Here is a 20813-nt window from a genome sequence, read left to right on the forward strand (position 1 = left end):
CTTGAAGCTGATTCCATTTTTTTAAAAGAGGTTCCCTGGAAATGATTTCGCGATTCGACAAGTTTGACAAGAATGTGGAACGTAACATTTAACTCAGCTTTCCAAAAGCTAAGGGATCCTAACATTTGCATATGACCAAGTTGGATTGTATACCTTTCTTCCCTCCTTAAATGAAACCATCACTTGGAAACTGCATTCTGTACTTGCAGTTTTCAAATGTGTTTAATCATCTAAAATATAAAAAAAATAAAGTAAAATAAACAGAAACAAAAGAAATCTACAGGGAGGAAAATACTTTTTGAAGCATTGTACCTAAATTATTGCATTTCATCTTTATTGACTCAAAATGACCCTAGTCATATAGAGACACATCATGGTTTAAGTCAAAGTCCGGCTTTGTTATTGGTGGCAATAACAAATTTGAGTAACTGCGTTTTGGAGATAGGAATGTTGTACAGTGGAACACGGCTCCTGTTAAAGAGAAATTAAAACGGCACGAAACAAACATCTGTAAATGTTTTAACATGACAGAAGCATCATCCAGTGTGAGGTTTCTCTTTTCATTACTTGTCTTTGCTTCCAGTAAACACCCATCTCATCTACATAATTATATCCTCCCAGTGCACCTTTGGTATTATTCTTTATCATCCTGAATAATAAACTCTTAGCCCCCTTGTTACCAAATTATATTGTTGCTATAAAAGCCTTCGGTCGATGCACTTAGCTGCTCTCCCCCATGTGACGCATTCAACTGAGCATCAACAATATCATCAACATGTGCATCTTGGCCTCGTCCCTCAGTAAACAAATGAACAAATAAATGAACTTCTTACGATCCCATCTGGTCTCTAACCTCTCCGACTAATGCTTTATTTATTAAAAGAAGAGGATTAATTCAGACTAATTAGTTCAGGAACAGCTAAGTCAACAGGTAGGTGACTAAATCCCAAACTGAGACACAAGGCGAATGAAATACAGGTCAGTGCTCCTGTTTGCCCTTCCTCGCTCAGATAGAGAGAAGAAGTTGATGAACACAGTCTGCTGAGGGACTAAGCTTTAGGGAATTTGCTGTGCAATGTATGACTCTTGTGTGCTTCCTGGGAGGAGTATTACCGTGGCTACAGTCACCACAGTGTTCTCTACTGAGGCCATTTGCATATTTTATGACTGTGGGTGAAAGAGGACAGCGGACACGGGAGTGAGAAATAAAAGAGAGTCAGGCTCTTTGGTGAGGCATAAGGGCCCGGCAGGTAAAAACTGCTCCATCCGTAGAAGCCCTGGGATGTGCTGATGGGTAAAGACCACACAGCTTGGAGGTAAGTTGTTTCTGACAGTTTGTTTTCTCTAACAGGACACATGTTCTGCAGCCAGGCCTCCTGTGATGCTGTCTTTGGTCTGGCTGCTGTTGTTTTTTTTTGTAGCTCGCTCCTGTACTCCTGAGGCGCGCTCAGACTCTGGGCTCGGAGTAGCTGTTTGTGTTTCCTTCCCTCCCTTCTAGACTGGAGCGGGATCAAATAGACTGCCTTGAGAACTGCTTATCACATTTGAAAACGTTTATTAAACTGGTCTGCAGGCTACTGCTGTACAAAAAGAAAAAAGAAGGCAAAAACAAGGAAAAGTGAAGCCATGCCTAATTTTCATAAAAATCAGCAGGAAAGAAAAAGTTACTGTTGACTGTGTGTTGGATTTTGAATTTGTTCAGAATCACACCTTCAAGCTCTCTGTCAAATGTATTTAAAATTTGACAGAGAGCTTGTTTGCTAATCTGGAGGCGCTGTGAGCTTTGACCCCTGTTGAGTTATATATTTCAATGATTTACTGCTTTAAGTGGAAGCTGAGAGGTGTGTATACCTTTGCACCGCACATAAACCAAACACATGTCTATGATTGACATGAAGTAATGATTCACTAACTGCTAAGATTTATCCCATAATATTTTAGCCATCACTTTGATTCATTTCTAATGAAGGCGCAATTAGCAGAAAGATGTGATTGACAGCTTTGCTCTACATGGCACAATTTTCAGATACTCAACATATTCTCCAGTGAAATAACCTGCAGCAAATGCCCTGCAGGGCAATGACCTGCTGTAATTGTACTGTGACATTATGATTGTATTTTACTGCTCTTGGAAGGACAACTGAATAGCCTTTCCAAGTGGATGCCACTTGCTCATGTAATATAGCAGGCAGCCTGTAATCTAGAATTAAGAGCAAAAAAAAAAAAAACAGTTGCATCACTCGTCCACTTCTATTCGGTACCACTTTTGCCTTTAGAACTGCTTTTATTTTGCTGGATGTTGGAACCATTCCTCAGAGATGGTTGTTTGTGTGGATTTGAGTGCATCACTGAGTTGCAACAATTTTTTTTCCAGCTGCGCATCCATGATGTGATATTCTCATTTCATCACATCCTAAAGGTACACCGTTGAATTGAATTCTGGTGACCGTGGAGGCCGTTGGAGCGCAGTGAACTCCTTGTCGTGTTCAACAAATCTGTTTCAGATTACATAAGCTTTTGACAAGATGGATTGTTCTTGATGAAGTAGAAGATAGCTACATTCCAGTTTAGAAACTGATCTGTTATCTGTTTCTGAAGACTTTTGTTTTCTGTTCATCGCCTTGTTTTTTATTATTATTATTTAGTTTACTTTGACTTATGGCATTTCATTAATTCTTTTGACTGCGATCGTTATGTTATTATTGTCAGTATTTTGGGGAACTAACTTATTTGGCCTAAATACATTTTAACAATGCTTTGTTGCACATTGTAAATGACAGAATTTTCATCTGTCTCACTCCTGCACCTTCTAATGCCATATATACAATAGATACATTTGAATCAGTAGTCAAAATATGTAGCTTGACTTATTTGACTAAATCAAAGAAGTCAAACCACTTGACCTCCAAACTGAATTCTTAGGATGTGTGTTTAAAGGATTATTTTACCATCAGCCAGACTTGATCTGTGTTAAGCACCTAGTCAGTGACAGTTGCTCTCTATTCTTTCACCTAAAAGACAAAAAAAAAAAAAAAATCATCCCCATTATGAGTTATTTATTTGTTTTCAAATTTAATGTCAGGACAACCTCTGGTTGAGGACCATAACAACAGTGTGTGGCGGCACAATTTGGCCACATTGTCCTCTCAAGCATGGCATAACTCTCAACCCAAATAAGTAATTATGGGTACACGTCTGAGTCAGTCTATCGAGAAAATGAATAGCCGTGGAAAAGGGCTTTTCTTCATTATGTGTAACACTGTTTGCAGTGTGTACATGCTTATTTTCTGACAAGGAAGCTGCTATCCTCAGAATGTGAACTGGAACAGTAAAATCATCTTGGCACTAGAATAATTGTGCTTTGAGAGATATGTGGCAGGTTAGTTGATTTCACAGCATTAAATTTATTGTTGCGCATTGCATTGTTCTGCCTTTTTTAGAGGTGTGTGTTACAGTCTGGGGCTATGATCTCTGAAAATAAAAGAAAGAAGGAAAGGGTGCTTATTTTATTCAGAAACTCTCGGCTTTCTTTGCTGAGAATTCAGTTTGGGGCTCCGAAGGAAAATTAAGTCTCATCTTGGGGTCAGTAAACTCTCTCTCACTGACAGCTTGCTAGAGGCATGAGACGTGCCTGAAGGGAGAACAGGGGGGCTGATAGCTTAAGGTGCAATGCTGCAGTAAAAAGGCAATGCAACGATACAAAGGAGGTTTTCACAGCTGCCACAGGCGGGTGATTATGCTGCAGAAACTCAGAGGTTGGAGTGGCCCACAGCGCTGTAGAGCTGAAGGACGTGGCTACTGATGGGTCACCAGAGGAAAATCATATCTTACAGCATTCCTTTTCTGTAGAGAAACAGGGAAATCCAGTCATGCTTGATGTCTGTTGAAATGTTGAGGTAATAAATTTGCACTAGAATAATGGGAGAAGGATAAATATAATTTTCTATAAACTCATGTTCTTCATCTGAACTAACACGACATAGTAGTACCAGATGGTACTACAGCAGCACTGCAGTAACTCTTCCTTTAAGACTGGAGAGTTTGGTTGTTGTTGAAACTGTTGTAAAACCGCTAACATGGGAGAGTAACATCTGTCATCCAACAGGAAACTGAATGTACCTTTGATTCTTTCATGCTTTACAGAATTTTTAAATGAACAACATTAAGTGTGGAAATAAAATGTAATGTATTTTCTAAAAATGAAAAATACTTGACTCTTATTTTTTAAATCAACCTCTTTAGTAGAGTATTTTGAAACCACCTTTTAGTTTTGGCTTTTTTTTTTTTTTTACTTGTATCAAGGTATATTCCTATATCAGAGAAACACAACCCTTCAAATGAGAACCACTGTAAATTTCAATTTTATTTAAAAAAAAGAAGTATTAACATAATATTTTATTGTATTTCTCCTGCTTTGCAAAACAAATGTACATTGACAACTACGTGGTATAGGAAAGGAGCCCAAATACAACCTTCTCACCTGTTTACCTTTTTGGACACTGCTTTTACTGTCTAAGATTTTTGTATTGTTGTGAAAAGACAGAGGTGGAGGCAGTCGAGAAAAAAAAAAGACAGATTGAACAAAGAAGCACAGGGACAATTATGCTCTTCAGAGGTCTATGGCGACCCGTTTTGTAAGTGATGTTTGCTGTCATTCTTTGCTGTCCTCTGCTCTCACGCTCTATGACAAATATCTATTTTTCCTTTCGATTATTCTGGAGGCTGAAATAATGTACTTCAGTCTTCAGTTCCCAAATGTCAGGCATGCATCACCACTTATATTTTCCCCCATAGTTTGCTTTTCTTTTTATTTAGGAATGTTTTTTTTTCTGCTTTCATTTCAGCTTGGCTTTCTCTGCAACTGATACAGTAATAAGCTGATACAAGTGCCAAATAGCAACTGTCTCTTCAAACTTAATTTGAAAAGAGAAAGTCATAGATTAAAATCAAAGTTCTGGAGAACAGCTCAACATGTAGATTTCTTGTTTTCCCGTTACAATCATAGCCCTTGTCAACTAGGACCAAGTCATTGAATTGAGCTTTTTCCGACGACTCTCACCCACATCACAAAACTGGGGGAAAATAGTTTTTTCCTTCAGATATAAACATGTCTGACATACATGTTTTTCTGATGCGCAGCTTCAGTAAATTCTCAGGGATGTTGTGTACCCTTCACGGTTGACGTAATTTCTGAGTGGAGGTGGTACTGAGCTGTTCCTCCCATCTTGTCCGTTGCATGTTTCAAAAGATGAGGCTCAAACTCTGTGGTAAGATGCTGTACTTAATTATACAAGAGGTTGAAGGAGTTGGGTTTTCATGCATGTACAAAGCTTCGGTTTAATGACCCACCCTTTTCTTTTTTGTGTTGTTTTTTAGTTTTATTATTTTGTCCTTGTAGAGTTCCATAACTATCTCCTTCAGAAGACAAAGAAATATCAGGGGCCGAGGGGGTATGAACACATAATAAACACTACAAATAAAGCCACTGTGACGGAGGGGAATTGGATTTTGCAGCCTCTGGTGACTGTTAAAATATGAGTTTTGAAAAAGAGCAGTAGAGAAATAATTCAGTTCAACCGGCATCGATTAATTAAGCACTAGCCAACTCTGAGGCCATAAAGTCCAGAGCCTCTACCTGCTCCATCCCGCAGTCAAAGTTCAGAACATTAAATCTTAAACGTAAAAATTTTTTCAACAAATCTCTGAACATTTTTGGTTTTCCCAAGTCAGTGGTGTCCAAAGTCAATCATCAAGGTCCAGTATCCTGCATGTTTTCTGCCACATTCCAGTTACCTCGGAAGGGGGAAATTGGAGCTGGGTTTGACATCACACTCGATGTAACAGCATTCCAGTTTGGGAGTCAGAATTTCAACATTTTGATCCCCATAAACGTTGTTTACAGTACCTTTTATGAACATTTAGCTTTACTTTCCATATATAAACCACATAGAGCTGCACAAATTACATGCAACATGTAACATTGACTCTATGCGCACTCTTATATGTGTTTTGTGAAATAAACATATTTCCGCCACCAGTAGTTCTCACACAAACAACTGACAATATTGACAAACAGTCAATATTTCCTGACTGGTAGGTAAGTCAAAACTTCCTGGTTCTGTCTACAACTGGACAGTACTTAGTACTTCCCCTGGTTCATATTAATCAAATGATGGTTCATTATCAGGCCTCTACAGAACATTGTTATTCTGAGGAGGTGGAGACACATCTCAAACTGGCAGAACACCAGTCCTAGAGAACTGGAGCTGGACACTACTGCTCCAAATTTTGATTTATTGAATGGGATACATCTTATGGAGTACACTGCTTTTACAGTCTTGAGTTATTTCTTTTTTTTTTTTTTTTAATATATATATATATTTTGCTTCCTCTGTTATGGGTTTATTCTTAGGTCTTAAGATTCTTTTTTTCTTGTTTTCACATCATTGTTGTACTGTAAAACTCTTACTTATAAATTATTCAACCACAAAAATATCCCTCCAGAGATGAATATGATGTTGCCAAAGAACTCAACAAAGAATCAATTTGTTGCACATTGGATCTTAAACTACCAACAGACTGTTGCAAAAAGTACAATTTGTTCCCTTATTTTTTTTTATTTTATTTAATTTAGATTTTTGTTATTGTAGAATCTATGAAAAACAACAAAATGGTGATAGAATACAAAAATGTAATTGTCAAAGTATAGGTTTACTAGCATCATTAGCACTAATCTCTGGTGGATATTCTTGTTGGAGATTGTATACCAGTTTGGATCTATTACTGGAAGGTGCTGATGTGATCAGTTGTTTTGATCACATCAGGATTCCATGGCTGTCTCAGTTCTTAATGTTTCTGTCAAGGTACATCATGTTGCAACCTTGCACAACATGATGTTGCAGAATTGACTTTGTCATAACCATGTTGGGTTTAAGTTTGATTTCCCTTAAGGTGGAAGAAGGAGGGCTCTAGTAATCCATTGAAAATAGCAACAGAGCCAAATTCCTGTTTTAATAACCTGTACCTTATTTCATACTAACAAGCCAAGTGAAGTTAGTGGAAAGACATTCACTTGTGGAGCTTTAATAAAGGTCATTCTTGATGTAGCCACATAAAATTGGCATAGCAGACATATTTGTTTATTAGCTGTGTAATCAGGGTTGAGTAGCCTGTAAAATATGCAATAAATATTTTACACCAGTCTTTTGTTACTATGAAAAGTGATGAAGCTGTTAAAACCTTTTTTATCCTACTTTTATTGTTCTCTATAGTCTTTTAAGCTGAATAATTGACAGTAAGGAAGACAGACGTCTCTGAGACGAAGACTATGCCATGTGTTGAAAGAAGAAATTTCTTTCAACATATGAACAGAGATTTCTTTCATCCCTAATATGTGTGCCATATCATCTTTCAATTCCATGGTGTTTGTTAAAAAAGTCTTGTGCTGTGGAGGCAAACTGTGTAATCTCCACATGCTGAGACGTTGGCCGTCCTGAGATTTGCTGAGCGTAGGTGATAATAATTCTTCGAACAGGTGCTGCACCATAAGCCCCAAGGCTTGGGGAAGTGAGTGATTAGTGGCATTCCCTCAAGATGTATTGCTTCGCTGTATTAAAACCAAACTCTGCCTTTTTTATTCCCTCCAGGGTTTATTAAGTGGGCCAGTTGCCATCGCGACACATTGGCAAGATATTGCCAGGAAAAGCCATAATGGGTCTCCTGACACAGTTCTCTCTCCTCCTGTGGAAGAACTTCACTCTCCGGAAGAGACAAAAGGTACACTCATGCTCACCAGCCTTTTTCTTTTTTCTTGCAAATCAACGTGTATCTGCCAGAATTGGTCAGCAATAGGGGGAAAATGAGGATGTGGTCCCAGCCTTGTGTTATCAAGGACAGCTAAGTTATTCATGGAGAGGAACGGTAATAGGCAGGGATTTACAACAAAAATCGTCTCCTATAGAAGTAAGCTGCCTTTAACTCCCTCTCTGGAGAATGAGAACAATCTTATCTTAATGCCAGCCAATTCAGAGTGTCACCTTCAATTTTTGATGATCTATCTCTTCTACCCGTTATGTCACATTGCCTGTATTTTACTTCCAACAAAGCCAGTGTTAGGCCCGGTGGAAATGGATATGGACTTTAAAAGGCTTTGTTTGAAGGGCAGAAAGTCTTTCTTCTCAGAGATTAGACTTGCTACCTAAAAGGGGAGGTTATAAAAATATCAACAAAAAAATAGTAGTTGTTAATTAACTTTTTTCCAATAAAACATATTTTTTGATGTTTTCTTTGATGGCAGTCCTTTCATCTGAACCTTAACAACTATAACAGCTATAATAACATCAATAATTTGTGTCATTCCTGTAGGATATAAATGGCTTTCATTGTTCATTAGTCAGATGACAGCTATACTGCTCTCAGTGCTTTAGCTTAAGTGTTAGCACTTTAAGAAGTCACAACATGACAACTTAAAAGTTCGAACATTTCAGCTAATTTCACTTCATTTGCTTTAAATGCTTTAACTAGAACTCCATCTGCCATGCAGCATTTTTAATGCTGTTAGAGGTTTCTGTGTTGAAAGGCATCCCAAAAAGAACCACACTGACAATTTCTGTCAGAAAAATATCCCTGTTTCTTAAAAGGTTATTATTATTTTATTAATGTGACATAATATCACTTTCTGCACTCTAAAATAAGTAGATGTTCTAATTCTTGTGTATCCTATATCTAGAATATGAGTCTCTGACATATCTATAGAGAGACAGAAACGTGTGAGTCAAGCTCATACTTAATTAACAGTCCAGCTCATTTCTTTTAAGAAAAAAAACAAACAAAAAAACAACTTCTTGCACAGAACTTTGCCAGTTCCCTCGACCTCATCACCTGCACTGGGTTGAGGGAGCATCCTTGCACAGATGTGGCCTCACTGTGTTAAATTCAACTCCTTTTCTGAGTTCATAATTGTCACAGATTTTGAGTTAAAGTTATATTTTGAAAGTAGTCAACAATGAAACTCTTTAATAGTGTTAAATTGCATGACATTCTGTTGTTCCATAACATCACGTAATGCTCTTCTAACTGAAAGTTATTTCCTTTCACTGTGTTAATTTTTTATTGTGCATCATGTTATTTCACAACACATTAAAGTGTAACGTGTATTTTTAAAGGAAAAATGGTGTTTCCTTCCACTATTATTGTAAAAGTGCATTCCATGTTCACCAACTGAAAGTGTCCAAATCTTAAAATTCTTGAAGTCAGTTGCAAAGCTAGAGAAAGTTAACATAATGTAGCATGGAACCTCACAGCTTCTGAGAGAAAACTCCACTTGTTATTTTAATATTTTCAGAATTGCCAGACAGATCTTGGAGAAACTTAACATATTACACAGTTGTGCTACCATATATGGAGATTGAGTCCCATGAAGATCGTTCTTCAGGTTTTTAAGGGTATACAAGCAATGATGCCAAATATGGAAAGGTATCGGTGTATAAAAGGCAGAAACTCTAGTTTCAATGAGAAATTTTATTGGCTTTGTTCCCCTGACCGTTCTTAAAATTTTGGTTCGCTTAATTTCTAATTTTGGTCTTGCTTAATCTGTAAATTGAATTTCTTAAAATCTTTAATCATTTAAGTATGTCTTACAGAGTCTTCACTTATGCATCTCACAGAGGCGTATTATGGACAACCAGCACATTCTGCTTTGTGATAAGCTTACTTCTTAGCTGTAGATAGAAATTGAAGTAATTAATATCAAACATTCAAAACAAACTATTTGCATGATATGGAATACTACATTATATATATATATATATATATATATATATATATATATATATATATATATATATATATATATATTACTATGTTACTATGAAAAGTGTTGATATATATATATATATATATATATATATATATATATATATATATATATATATATATATATATATATATAATATGATTTATAGTAAATAAATTTAGTAGTCAAAGTGGACACAGAATCTCTTCTTTGTTTAGGCAAACTGATCCTCAGCATTGAAGTCTTTTCAGAAGTTAACCAAACCATGGAGTGTTGCATAGGTATGAAAATTAGGAACAGGGTTGGAAAGCCCAGCACCAGTGATAAACCCTGCCTTTTTTCAAAATTACTCAGAAGCATTTTTAGAATAATGATATATATATATATATATATATATATATATATATATATATATATATATATATATATATATATATATATATATATATTATATATATTTTTTTTTTTTTTTTTTTTTTTTTTTTTTTTTTTTTTTAAAAATTGATGCCCCTACAATGAGCAAACACTGGGTTATTCTCTTAGCGAGTTTTAAGTGAGGTACAATCTGGACACATCTACAGACCATCGCAGGGCAGCATAGACATTTACAGAACAAACAACCATACATGCACACACTCACATGTAAGGTCAATTTAGAGAAACTAATTAACCTTAACAGTCAGGTTTTTGACTAGGGTGAAGTTGGAGTACCAGGAGAGAAGCTACACATGCACAGTTAGAGCATGTAAGCTGCATGTGGAAAGACCGCAGGCTGGGATTTGAACACAGGCTCTACTTACTGAAAGATGGTAGTCTGCCAATTGCTGTTGTGCATCTCCAGAAGTATGCACTTAAGATATACATTTACTTTTAAGCATGATTTTTTTAGCTTCTTAACTGTCATGAGGACACTGGTGTCCTCATGGACCCATTGACTTACATGTAAGTGTTTTGAGGGTGACAGCTAAGGGGTTTTAAATAAAACAGTGGGACAGATGGTTAAAAAAAAGTACTCCTTTGCCAATTCTTTCATCAGCACCGCCACCACATCACATTTGATAAGTCAGTAATACACGCTACAGGAGCCTTTGATTTCAGCCGACCCATCTCATTTTGTTAACACTTACCTAAGTAAACTTTAAAGTACCCAAACAGGTAATCAAGGAATCTTGTGAGACTTATTTGATGTCTGGGCTGGTATTACTGCTACCGAGAGCTGTGGAGTGTTTGATTTATTCCGTGCAGTGATGACAGGACTCACAGCCACAAGCTTGTTTTGTCAGGAGGCTCGAGCACAGCAGTGTTTCTGTTGTCTGAGTTAAATAAAATGTAAAAAGTGAAGAAGGCAAGTAAGTTATGAAAACATGCCTTTAAAGAAATGCTGAAGGCAGAGTTGTGGTTTTACATTTTTTGCAGCCTCTGTAAATCTATCAGCATTGCAGAGAAACGTGGGTATTAAAAAAACATTGGGAGGGTCAAGGTGGGTGTGGGATGCTTTCCCCCAATAATACATAAGTAGACAGTGGCGGCTTTATGCTTCAGACAGGGGGATATTTAGCCAACGTCAACATGAAATATTATTATTCGGGAAAACCAGTGGGAGTTAGCAAGGACAATGGTGCTTGTGGAGGGCTTGTGGAGGTTAATGACCAATTATATGAATGCCTCACCCAGCATTTTAGGATTTTATAACAGGCATGAAACTGATTTTTATGGTCCAGTATTCAGCATAATTTCTTAGGAAGAGATTATCTATTCACAAAGACTCTGGTGTCCAATGGCAAAACGCCTGGGGAGCCAGACTCTGAGAAAGTCTCAGGGATCTGCGTTCACTGTCCATTCCTCCTCTATTCAGAATACATTAGGATAATGCCTGTTCTTCGCAGAGTTGCAGTGACACTAGATGAAATCAGAAACTTGAAGTTTTAAGAAGTGTTCTTCATAGCTCTATAAACAAACCTATACAGTTCTTGTCTTGTCTGTAATTTAGCTAATGCTCAGAATTCAGTTTTTTTTTTTCCAGGTCAGCCTATATTTGGTTCACCTATCAGGACTAAAACAGTTGTCATTGCTTATTATTTCCATTAATGTCATCAGATGCAATCATCTGAGTGGTCTAACCAGGTCGCTTCACCTGAGATGATGTGTGTGTTGGCAGAATAGGTCAGCCGAGGTTAGGTCTAAGAGAATGATTATACATGACAGTGGGAGTGGTGTGTTGTGATGTGGTAAGAGATGCAAAGTACCAGTTATAGATGGGCCTGTGCATCATGGACTGCTTCACTGTGTTGTTTCAGTCTAAGCTGATCAAATTTGCATGCTATTGCGATTTATATAATCTGTTTATGTCGAATATTTTGAATTATAATGTGTTATGTCTGTGTTAATATGACGTTGCACATAATTCTGAAATATATATTGAGTGTATGTACTTAATTATTATTGTTTGATAAAACAATTTCACATTCATAAAAAAATGACAGTGACTAAATAAAATTACTAATAAACCAAAATAATCACATTTTTTGTTTTAACAAAATGCCAGTAATGACTGCTTCTCCAGCTAAAATTACATATATTCATTAAATTCCAAATATGTAGCATTTTCTTTGTCACTGAATATTTGTCATGTCTCCTTGTTTCACTTGAAACAGCTAATCAGTTAGTACTATAAGTGCATTTGGTCTTGAGGGAAAAATATGACAAAGCCAAGCCTTGAGGTCAACCTTTGTGCTTTGTTAGTTTGTCTTCTTACACCTTTCCCTGGTGTTGAAATAAAAAGCCTGACATGCCACTCGGGACTCCGCCTGGAAGGTGGCGAGAAGTGGTTGTATTAACGCAAAGAAGTGGTTGACACTCTATTTTTATTTTTTTTTCCAGGAGAGGATTGAGTGTGGCAAGGAGATGATAAGGAGTGTGTGATAGCTTCAGTTTAGGGAGTTACTGGCAGAAATGGCTCTCTCAATCTTGTGCTTGGAGTAATAGTTGGAGTAAACCGAGGAATGCTGATGTAGAGTCATGAACTGAGCTGAAACTTCAATATTTTTCTGTAAATATGTACAGCAGTAATAGCTATTACACAATATAACTTTGTAAAATGATCTAAAGGTGATAATATTTTCTATTTTTGCTTTTGCTTTATCTTGAGTATGCATAAAAAAGATAAAAACATGTAAATAAAAGATCACAACTGTCTTGAGCATTTCTGTCTAACAGAAAAAATATATCAATTTACAATACACAAATTTACCAAAATGAAATCTTCTATGACAGATCTGTCTCTATGTTTGCTAGTTACCGTACTTCCTTTTACAGGTTGCCATGTTTTTTCTTTACCTTTAATTCAACAGGTAAATGACCAAATTTTCCCCACAAAAAACCCAAAAACTTTAAGGTTTCCATTTACAGTTTGGCTTAATTTTCTTTCAACCATTCTAAAAGAGTCGAAGCACACTGATCATTTTTATTTTTTGCTTTGTGGAGATTCAATGTTGACTGATGAGAACACAATGCAAATTACTTCAGCTGGCATGACTTTTAAAGATGCATTTTCTAAACAAAACATTTTAATGAAGGAAATGTCTGTGTTGCAGGTGCGGCTGGTTGTGGAGCTGGTCTGGCCTCTGTTCCTCTTCTTCATACTGGTGGGGGTGAGGTCTACCAATAAGCCAATTCACAAAGGCCATTGTAAGAATAATAGGTTTATCCTGCATATAAAATAATGAGGCATTTTGTTCCTTTGAACATTTGTTCTCTAATGAGTGAGATTTTAATTGAAACTACTTTTTTCTGATGGAAACATGTCATAAATACATAAATATAAGAACTTACTTTCACAACTCAAACTACTAATCCAAAACAAATTGTAATATTATCATTCATGTAAACTACTAATCCAAAACAAGTTGAAAAAAAAATCTTTATATGAATGGATCATAGAAATATAATCACATGTAATTCATTAAGTGAAGTCACATGCTGACATCTGGATAGTATGACCAGAGTTGATCAAACATTTTAAAATCAGGAGATCTCATTTAATTGCTAATCGTTTCCCTTCAGTAAGGCATGGTCAAAGAACATGTGTTTATCTCTTTTCATGTTTGTTTTCTATTCAGGCCACTACCCAAACAAAGCCATGCCATCTGCTGGCGTACTGCCCTGGTTTCAAGGAATTATATGTAACATTGACAATCCATGTTTGAACCACCCAACACCAGGGGAGACACCAGGCCAAGTGAATAACTTCAACAACTCCATGTATGGTTTGGGATTACATTCAATACAGTATTAGTGTGGCTTTTTAATTCAACAAGTTGAGGTCTTCTATCTCTTTTCAATTTGCTAGAATTGCTGGGATGTTGATTGAGCTGCAGACTGTGCTGGCAGACAGGCCTTTTCTCAGTAGGATCCAGTTGCTGGTAGATAATGTTGACCAGTGGACTTCAGTACTGTCTAAAGTGGAACCTGGAAAAGGGAATCGGACTGGTAAGCATTGGCGACTGGCCAACACAGGGCGCCAGCGCGTCGCCCCCCCTATCGCCACATTAGCTCGAATAAGATATAAAATAATAACCAATAATAAAGTAAAATATTTGGAAATATAGGTATGCGTAATTGTAGTTGTATCCGATAAATATTTTATAGTTTATGATGAGTAAAGTTCGTTTATCCACATTTAATTATTTCCGCTTTTCAATACAAGAGCTGAATGCAGCTTGATTTGCATACCACCACCCACCAGTGTGAGGTCGGGGCTGACGTCACATACGTCAATCCGAACGTTCGTCTAATTGGCAGTTGAGTCGCGGAAATTGAGACAATGGCCAGAAATGCGGAAAGAAGAGAAAGAGAGAGAGATAAAAAATCCAGTTAAGTAGTTTACAACAATACCGTTAGAGAGAAGAACTCATCGGGAGAAGGTAGAGGTGCAAGTCTGGGCTAACTGCATGTAGCAAGGCTAATGCTTTATCCTGCTTTCCCTGCCTCATCTTCGAAACCTCGGTATCTGACCCAGCATGGATTAACACAGTTACGACTGACCAGGTGAGATAAAAGTTGCATGTTTTGAGTAGGTCTTTAAAATGTTTTTAAGCGTAGAAGAGGCCCTACATAATATAATGATCTACATTTTATAGTGCCTGTGTGAATTTGCATGTTGCTATTAAATGTAGCGCCTCAGTGCATTGAGCATGCGCTCTACGAAGAAGAATCTATTCAAAACCTTCCCTGACTAAAACCACAATTTACTTCCCTCATAGACAGAAGGGCTAAATGTAGGTATAAAAAGTGGAACACCACATGACATCATAATGTTACGTTTGTAATATTATGATGCATTACATGCATTTCATTCATGTAAAGACACTTGTGTGATATCTTAGTATATGTTTTGATTTGATGAATGGCCATTATTAGACTAAATCCCACAACAGCTAAACATGATAGGAATGCACAGTTTCTGTGGTTTGGGGTGTTATTTAATTCTGCTAATTTATTATCAGTAAATGGTGTCTTCCTAATTGAAAGAAAATATGATTAATTTTATAGTTGTCTCTGATACTTGGAGGAGAGCAGGTTCTGTGGGTGAGGTCAAATTTGGTGTACTCATAATCACGCCACAGTGGCACCATAGAAAAGCAAAATATTAAAGAAAGCCAAAATAGCCCTGTCATGGCTTTTATTAAACTACACTCAATCAAGGAAAGTATCCCCTTCACATGGATGACAAGTTGGAGGATTTGTTAGTCCTCTTTATCCCTTAAAAACAATGGTGTGTGATTATTTATGATGCAATTTGCTATGCAGACTGACAGATCGTTTGTCTTGATAAGCTGCTGTTTTGCATTAGGCTCATTTAGTCTGATGATATTCAGATTTTCATACTGCACCTAATTTGCAAAAAGCCAATAGAGGTAGGGAGGAAGGGAGGGCTGTGCTGCTCAACAAGGAGCCTGTGGGTCATTTGCATTTTGGGGTCGCCGGTTTGTAATATACAAGATTAAATCCATCAAAGATCTAAGCCTGGACATAATTAATGGCACTTGCTGTCTGAGGCGAGAGCATGAAAGATCATTAAGAAGGAAAGGGAATGAAGTGCCATCAAAAAGGCTGAAATGGCAAAGGTGATTGTGTCATTTTCTCTTTTTTGTTTTGTTTTGACCATGGGCTGATCAAAAAGGCCCATGTGGTCATTTGTGCGATGCATGTTCCTGTTCTTGGCCATCTGAACCTCCTGCAGTCATGAAGAGCATAATAATTGTCATCAGTAGAATTCAGAAGGTGAAGGCTGCATTTCCTATGATGTAATTAATTCTAGTCATTCCCACAATACATCTGTCAGAACTGGACCTTTCCCACCCTATCCAGATAATTGACTGTGGCATTCATATTACAATTACAAAAGCTGTAATTGAATTATTTTATGTAGTCCCTTCATCATTAGCTGCAGCACAAGTTGGACTCCCAGGAAGCAGAAAATACACACACAAAAAAGAAAATGGCAAGGGGTATAGGCATGCAGGAGTGGGAACCCCTGCTGTGCGGCATCATTGTTTCTTTCAGTGATGAAGTGTAACAATAAGGCGATTTTGGGAAACTGCCTCGACTTTTTGGCAGCTAATCAACAGAGAACACTAGCATAAAATTGTCTTCTTGTTCACTATCATCCAGCTGAGGTGTTCCTCCCTCTTGCAAGGGATTTAACTGTAATGAAGAAAGCCTTCTTTTTCTTAAGAAAAGAAAATAGAATAGAATTTGTATTTCTTTGGTCATTTATTCTGGACCAGTATCCTGTTGATAGACCCCTTAATGACCTCCTTTTGAATTTCTTACTGGCGAATTTAATTTGTTAATATACTATTGAAGCTTCCTGTGGATGAAATCAGGCCCACAGCATCACAGATCCTTCGCTATGCTTCACAGTGTGCATAAGGTGGTTTTCCACATAATCATTATTTGTGTGACATAATCACTTGAAATATGCATTGCAGAAAGCAAACACTTATCTTTCAAAAGCAATTAAATCTTCAGTACAGCTTACGTAAACATAGAACAGAAAGTAGTTTAGCAATTTTCAGAAACAACCTGCATGTGAATAGTGTCCGATTGGGTTTTCAGGAACCAGCCCCTTCATTGATAGCCAAATAATTCACCATTTGTAAATATAAAAAAGTGATTTTGCTTTTGGTGTTTCACCTTCAGCTTTAAGAGCTGCACACTGCATGTTTCAAAAATAATATAAAATTTTGTAATCTTTATTTACCATTGCATTTAAGATAACATCATCGGCATGTAGAGTTGGGATAGTTGCTAGTCATTGTGACACATGACACATTAGTTCATTTTTGTTTTAGTTAAGAGGAATCAATCAAAACTCAGAAGGATAAGCAGAGTGTTGTATGTATGCCTGTGACCAAGAGTCTAAAAATAGTTTTTGTTTAAGACTAAAAAATCAAATATGCTTTTTTTTTCCAAGTTTAGTTGCATTCCTGTACTGCATGTATGCCTATACAAAGTGTATCCATTAAACACTGTTTTTCCAAATTTTCTTTTTAATTAGTGATCTTAAGAAGTATCCTACAAGACAATGAAAACTTCAGCACCCATCTGACAGAGGGTTTGTCGGTTCCACCAGATGTAGTTCAAAACCTCATGGATGCGAAGATTCAGCTTGGTTCAGTAAGTAGTCCTCTGCCAAGAAAACAGTAAAATTAAGTTCCCTGGGGTACCCATTCTTTTCATAGTTAGTGTGACCAAAGCAAATGAAAAACTATTATACTTTTTCAAAAAGCAAAATGTGCCGAAAAAAAAAAAAAAACATTTCACAGTCGGTCCTGCAAGAGAAGCCTCTGTTTTGACATTCAAAGTGCTCTTCGAAGCTAATTTAACAAGTGCAGCTTCAATTTGCTGAAGGGAAACAAGTTTATCCAAATGTATCTTGCCTGACTGTTAAATGCGCATTAAATGTTATCAGATAAACTGGAAATAATAAGAATAAAAAAATAAAAAAAAACTTTTATTCAAAAGAAAGGTTAAATTCATTGAACAATGACTAAAACATTGCAGTCTGTTTGATGGCCAGAGAGCCTGCACATCAAACAATAGCAATATTGTATAAAATGGGTGAGAGGGCATTTTGAACAGTCGGTCCATGTTGACTTATTGTCAGGGTGATAAAAAAATATTTGTCTTGCATATTGTTTTTATCCATTCATAACAATAAAAAAATGTTATTATTTTTTAAATTACCTAGAAATCTACAAAGACTTGCTTTGATATATTTCAGTATTTTTGCTACGGCATTACCACTAAATGGGAGAATAAACTCCTCCTCTTACCCAAAAACTTATGGATAGATGCACTATTCCCTCGTGTGCCGACTTTTTGGCAGTGCTGTTTTATTTTTGTTTTTTTTCAGACGATGGGCATCCCAAGGTCTGACAATGTGAGGAGCATCTTGTGTGAGGGGACAGATCTGGATGACTATGTCCAATTTAGCAGCCAAGCTGGGAGGGAGGCTTTTCAAAATGTCAGCTGCTCCCTCAGTCAACAGCAGCTGATTAAAACCCAGCAAGTCCTTCTACAAAACGTGGATGTGAGGAAAATGCTTTCAGAGGTAAGCCTCTTCCTCGCCAACCTCCACTGAACCAACATATTTCAAAACTTGTCTAACAAAGTTTGCTTAGTTTGTTAGCAAGTTTTGAATACTTTGGAAAAGTTTAAAGGAATATTGAATGATAATAATATTCAGCAAGGGCTTCACACTGATTGGATGTAATAAAACTGGTCATCTTAATGAAAAAAAAATCCTAGTTCGACCTCTGCAACGCTGTCTGGATTAATCAAGGCTGTTTTAAAAATAAGAATTTAACGAGAACTAAACTTTTTACAGCGTTCCAAGATGATTTAAGGAGTGGCAATTTTAATAGCTGTAATATATTTTAAACCTCCTTTTTATAAGACTCAAAAAACAATTTTGGATTTTTTAATGGAATTGTAATTAAAAGTTAACTCAATATTTACTGGAGATGCACAGATTGTGGATTCGCTTTAAGAATTATAATTTAGCAATATATAAGAACAGCATTTAAAACCTGTAGTCAGCCCAAACTCTATAAATCATATAAGATGAAAGTCGGAGGAATTATCATTGGTGAGAAAGGATTTACCTAAATATTGTTGCTGTAGTGCAACACTAGTTTATCAAATTATTAAAGCAACTCTAAAGTGTTCATTCTTTATGAACCATGATTACAAAGATCATTATTTATGTTTCTGGTTGAATCTGTTGACTTACTTTGCTCTAGGTAAGATGAAAACTGAATTGGTTTATGTTCATGGCTCATCGCTTCAAACAATTGGAGCAAAGTTTTGTATGACAAAAAGTGTTCTAAAAAAGTAAAATGTTTATAGATTTTGACTGTCATTTGATAAACTGGTTAAATGACTATCATCATAGAGCGCTGATTTGGTTGATTCTCCTCGTGTTTTGGTCAGATAAACAGTAAAATTAGCTTTCTTTCACCTCCTCCCAATTTTGCTGTCAGAAAGCAGTATATAAATTGTGACTGAACAGTGTGTGGGCCATTAACAATCTTTTTTATAGCGCCTGCTTTAAAAGCATTGATTGGTGCTTGAATTGGATAAACTAATCATATTTTGGCGCATTAAAAGACAAAAACCTCAAATTAAAGACATCTGTGCTGTTACATTCACTGTACTTGCACATATTGTGGTCAGACACAACAGAACTGACTAAAACGTCTTTTCCTAATTTGCGAATTTAGTGTCTTCCTCTGGTCTCTGTTTGCAAACTCATTTACAGTGTTTCACAAAATTATTCATACTCCAACATAATTAGAGACTGCAAGGTTGCAAGCTAAAAGTTTGTATTTTATCTTTTTATAAGTGATTACAACATAGTACATAACTTTAAAGTGGACAGAAAATAGCACATGATACTTAAAATATTTTACAAATTAAAATGCATCTAAATTTGACCCTCTGTTATTCTTTACTCCCTAATAAAAATGAGTACTGAGGGTGCATGGGGACATGGAATCAGATTGAGTCATTTTCACTGACAAGACATTTGGTTGGCCTAAATGAAGCTCTGGAAAGCCATTAAGTGACTCAGTAAGGGACAAGATGTTGATGCGTGGTTTGAGGGGGGAACTGTGGTCCTGAACTAAGAATATTATCTTAGGGAATTGAAGAAGTATCTCCTCAATCAGGTCAGTGTGTATTCCGTGGAGAAGGAGAAGACTTATCAAAATGCAATTTCATCGCTATTGCAGACGTGCCAAGGTGCCAAGACGAGTTGGCGCAGAGGAATATGATTTGGCTTGAGATGCTGAAGCCTCTGTACACTGTAGGACTGTCATGATTCACATGTCTTTTTAGTGTCATGTGGAGAACTGGGATATCACTGGTATTGTGACATCCTGGGCTGATAATCCTAATTTTTAAGCACCAAGACCAAAGTGTATGTTGAAGTGGAAGATCTTACTGACTATTTAACCTTGGACTAAAGTCCCGGCCTTGAAAAAAACAGTCTAAAAGGTTTTTACCATTGCAGAACTGCTGAGCAAACACATTCAAAGTTTTTGTGTACTTTACAGTTTCTTTTTGAAATGGATAAGATAAAAACTTTATTGTCCATAAAAATAGAAATTTGGTTTACGTAATCTGCCAAATGCCTCCCATAAGAACTACAATTATAACACGCCATCATAAACATTTCCACATAATGCATAACAGAAAGCTAAAATGTGATCTGCACTGGTGAGTTCATTTATTCCTCCTTTGGTTTAGGAGTTTGACAGAATATGGCACAAAAGAGTTTTTTACTTGTTCGTTCTGCACTAAAGCATCATGAATCGCTTCCTGGATGGCAAAAGGTCAAACTAATTGCTCAACACATGAGCACATTCCCATCACGTTCTGTTCAACGCCAGGTGTAATGTACCATAAACAGATTAATTATGTTAGATCACACACGTTTCGGACATCAGTAATT

General features: G+C 36.6%; 1 protein-coding gene across 4 annotated transcripts in view; it reads left to right on the top strand.

Moving 5' to 3' along the window:
* Positions 1-1069: 1069 nt before the first annotated feature.
* LOC129373220 (phospholipid-transporting ATPase ABCA1-like) overlaps positions 1070-20813 on the top strand; it is a 173750-nt gene continuing 154006 nt past the window's right edge. For 3 of the 4 annotated variants that reach the window (XM_055051031.1, XM_055051033.1, XM_055051032.1), the window contains exons 1-7: positions 1070-1316; positions 7647-7776; positions 13387-13480; positions 13912-14053; positions 14142-14281; positions 17355-17473; positions 18213-18410. In XM_055051031.1, the coding sequence (XP_054907006.1) occupies positions 7711-7776; positions 13387-13480; positions 13912-14053; positions 14142-14281; positions 17355-17473; positions 18213-18410 (759 nt within the window). In that variant the 5' untranslated portion in view covers positions 1070-1316; positions 7647-7710. Of the gene's footprint in view, positions 1317-7646; positions 7777-13386; positions 13481-13911; positions 14054-14141; positions 14282-14494; positions 14840-17354; positions 17474-18212; positions 18411-20813 lie in introns of those variants that run through there. The other variant, XM_055051034.1, reaches the window with a different exon arrangement.

The sequence above is a fragment of the Poeciliopsis prolifica genome, unplaced genomic scaffold, assembly GCF_027474105.1.
Source record: "Poeciliopsis prolifica strain line A6 unplaced genomic scaffold, Auburn_PproV2 SCAFFOLD032, whole genome shotgun sequence".
In the NCBI taxonomy this organism is placed as follows: Eukaryota; Metazoa; Chordata; class Actinopteri; order Cyprinodontiformes; family Poeciliidae; genus Poeciliopsis; species Poeciliopsis prolifica.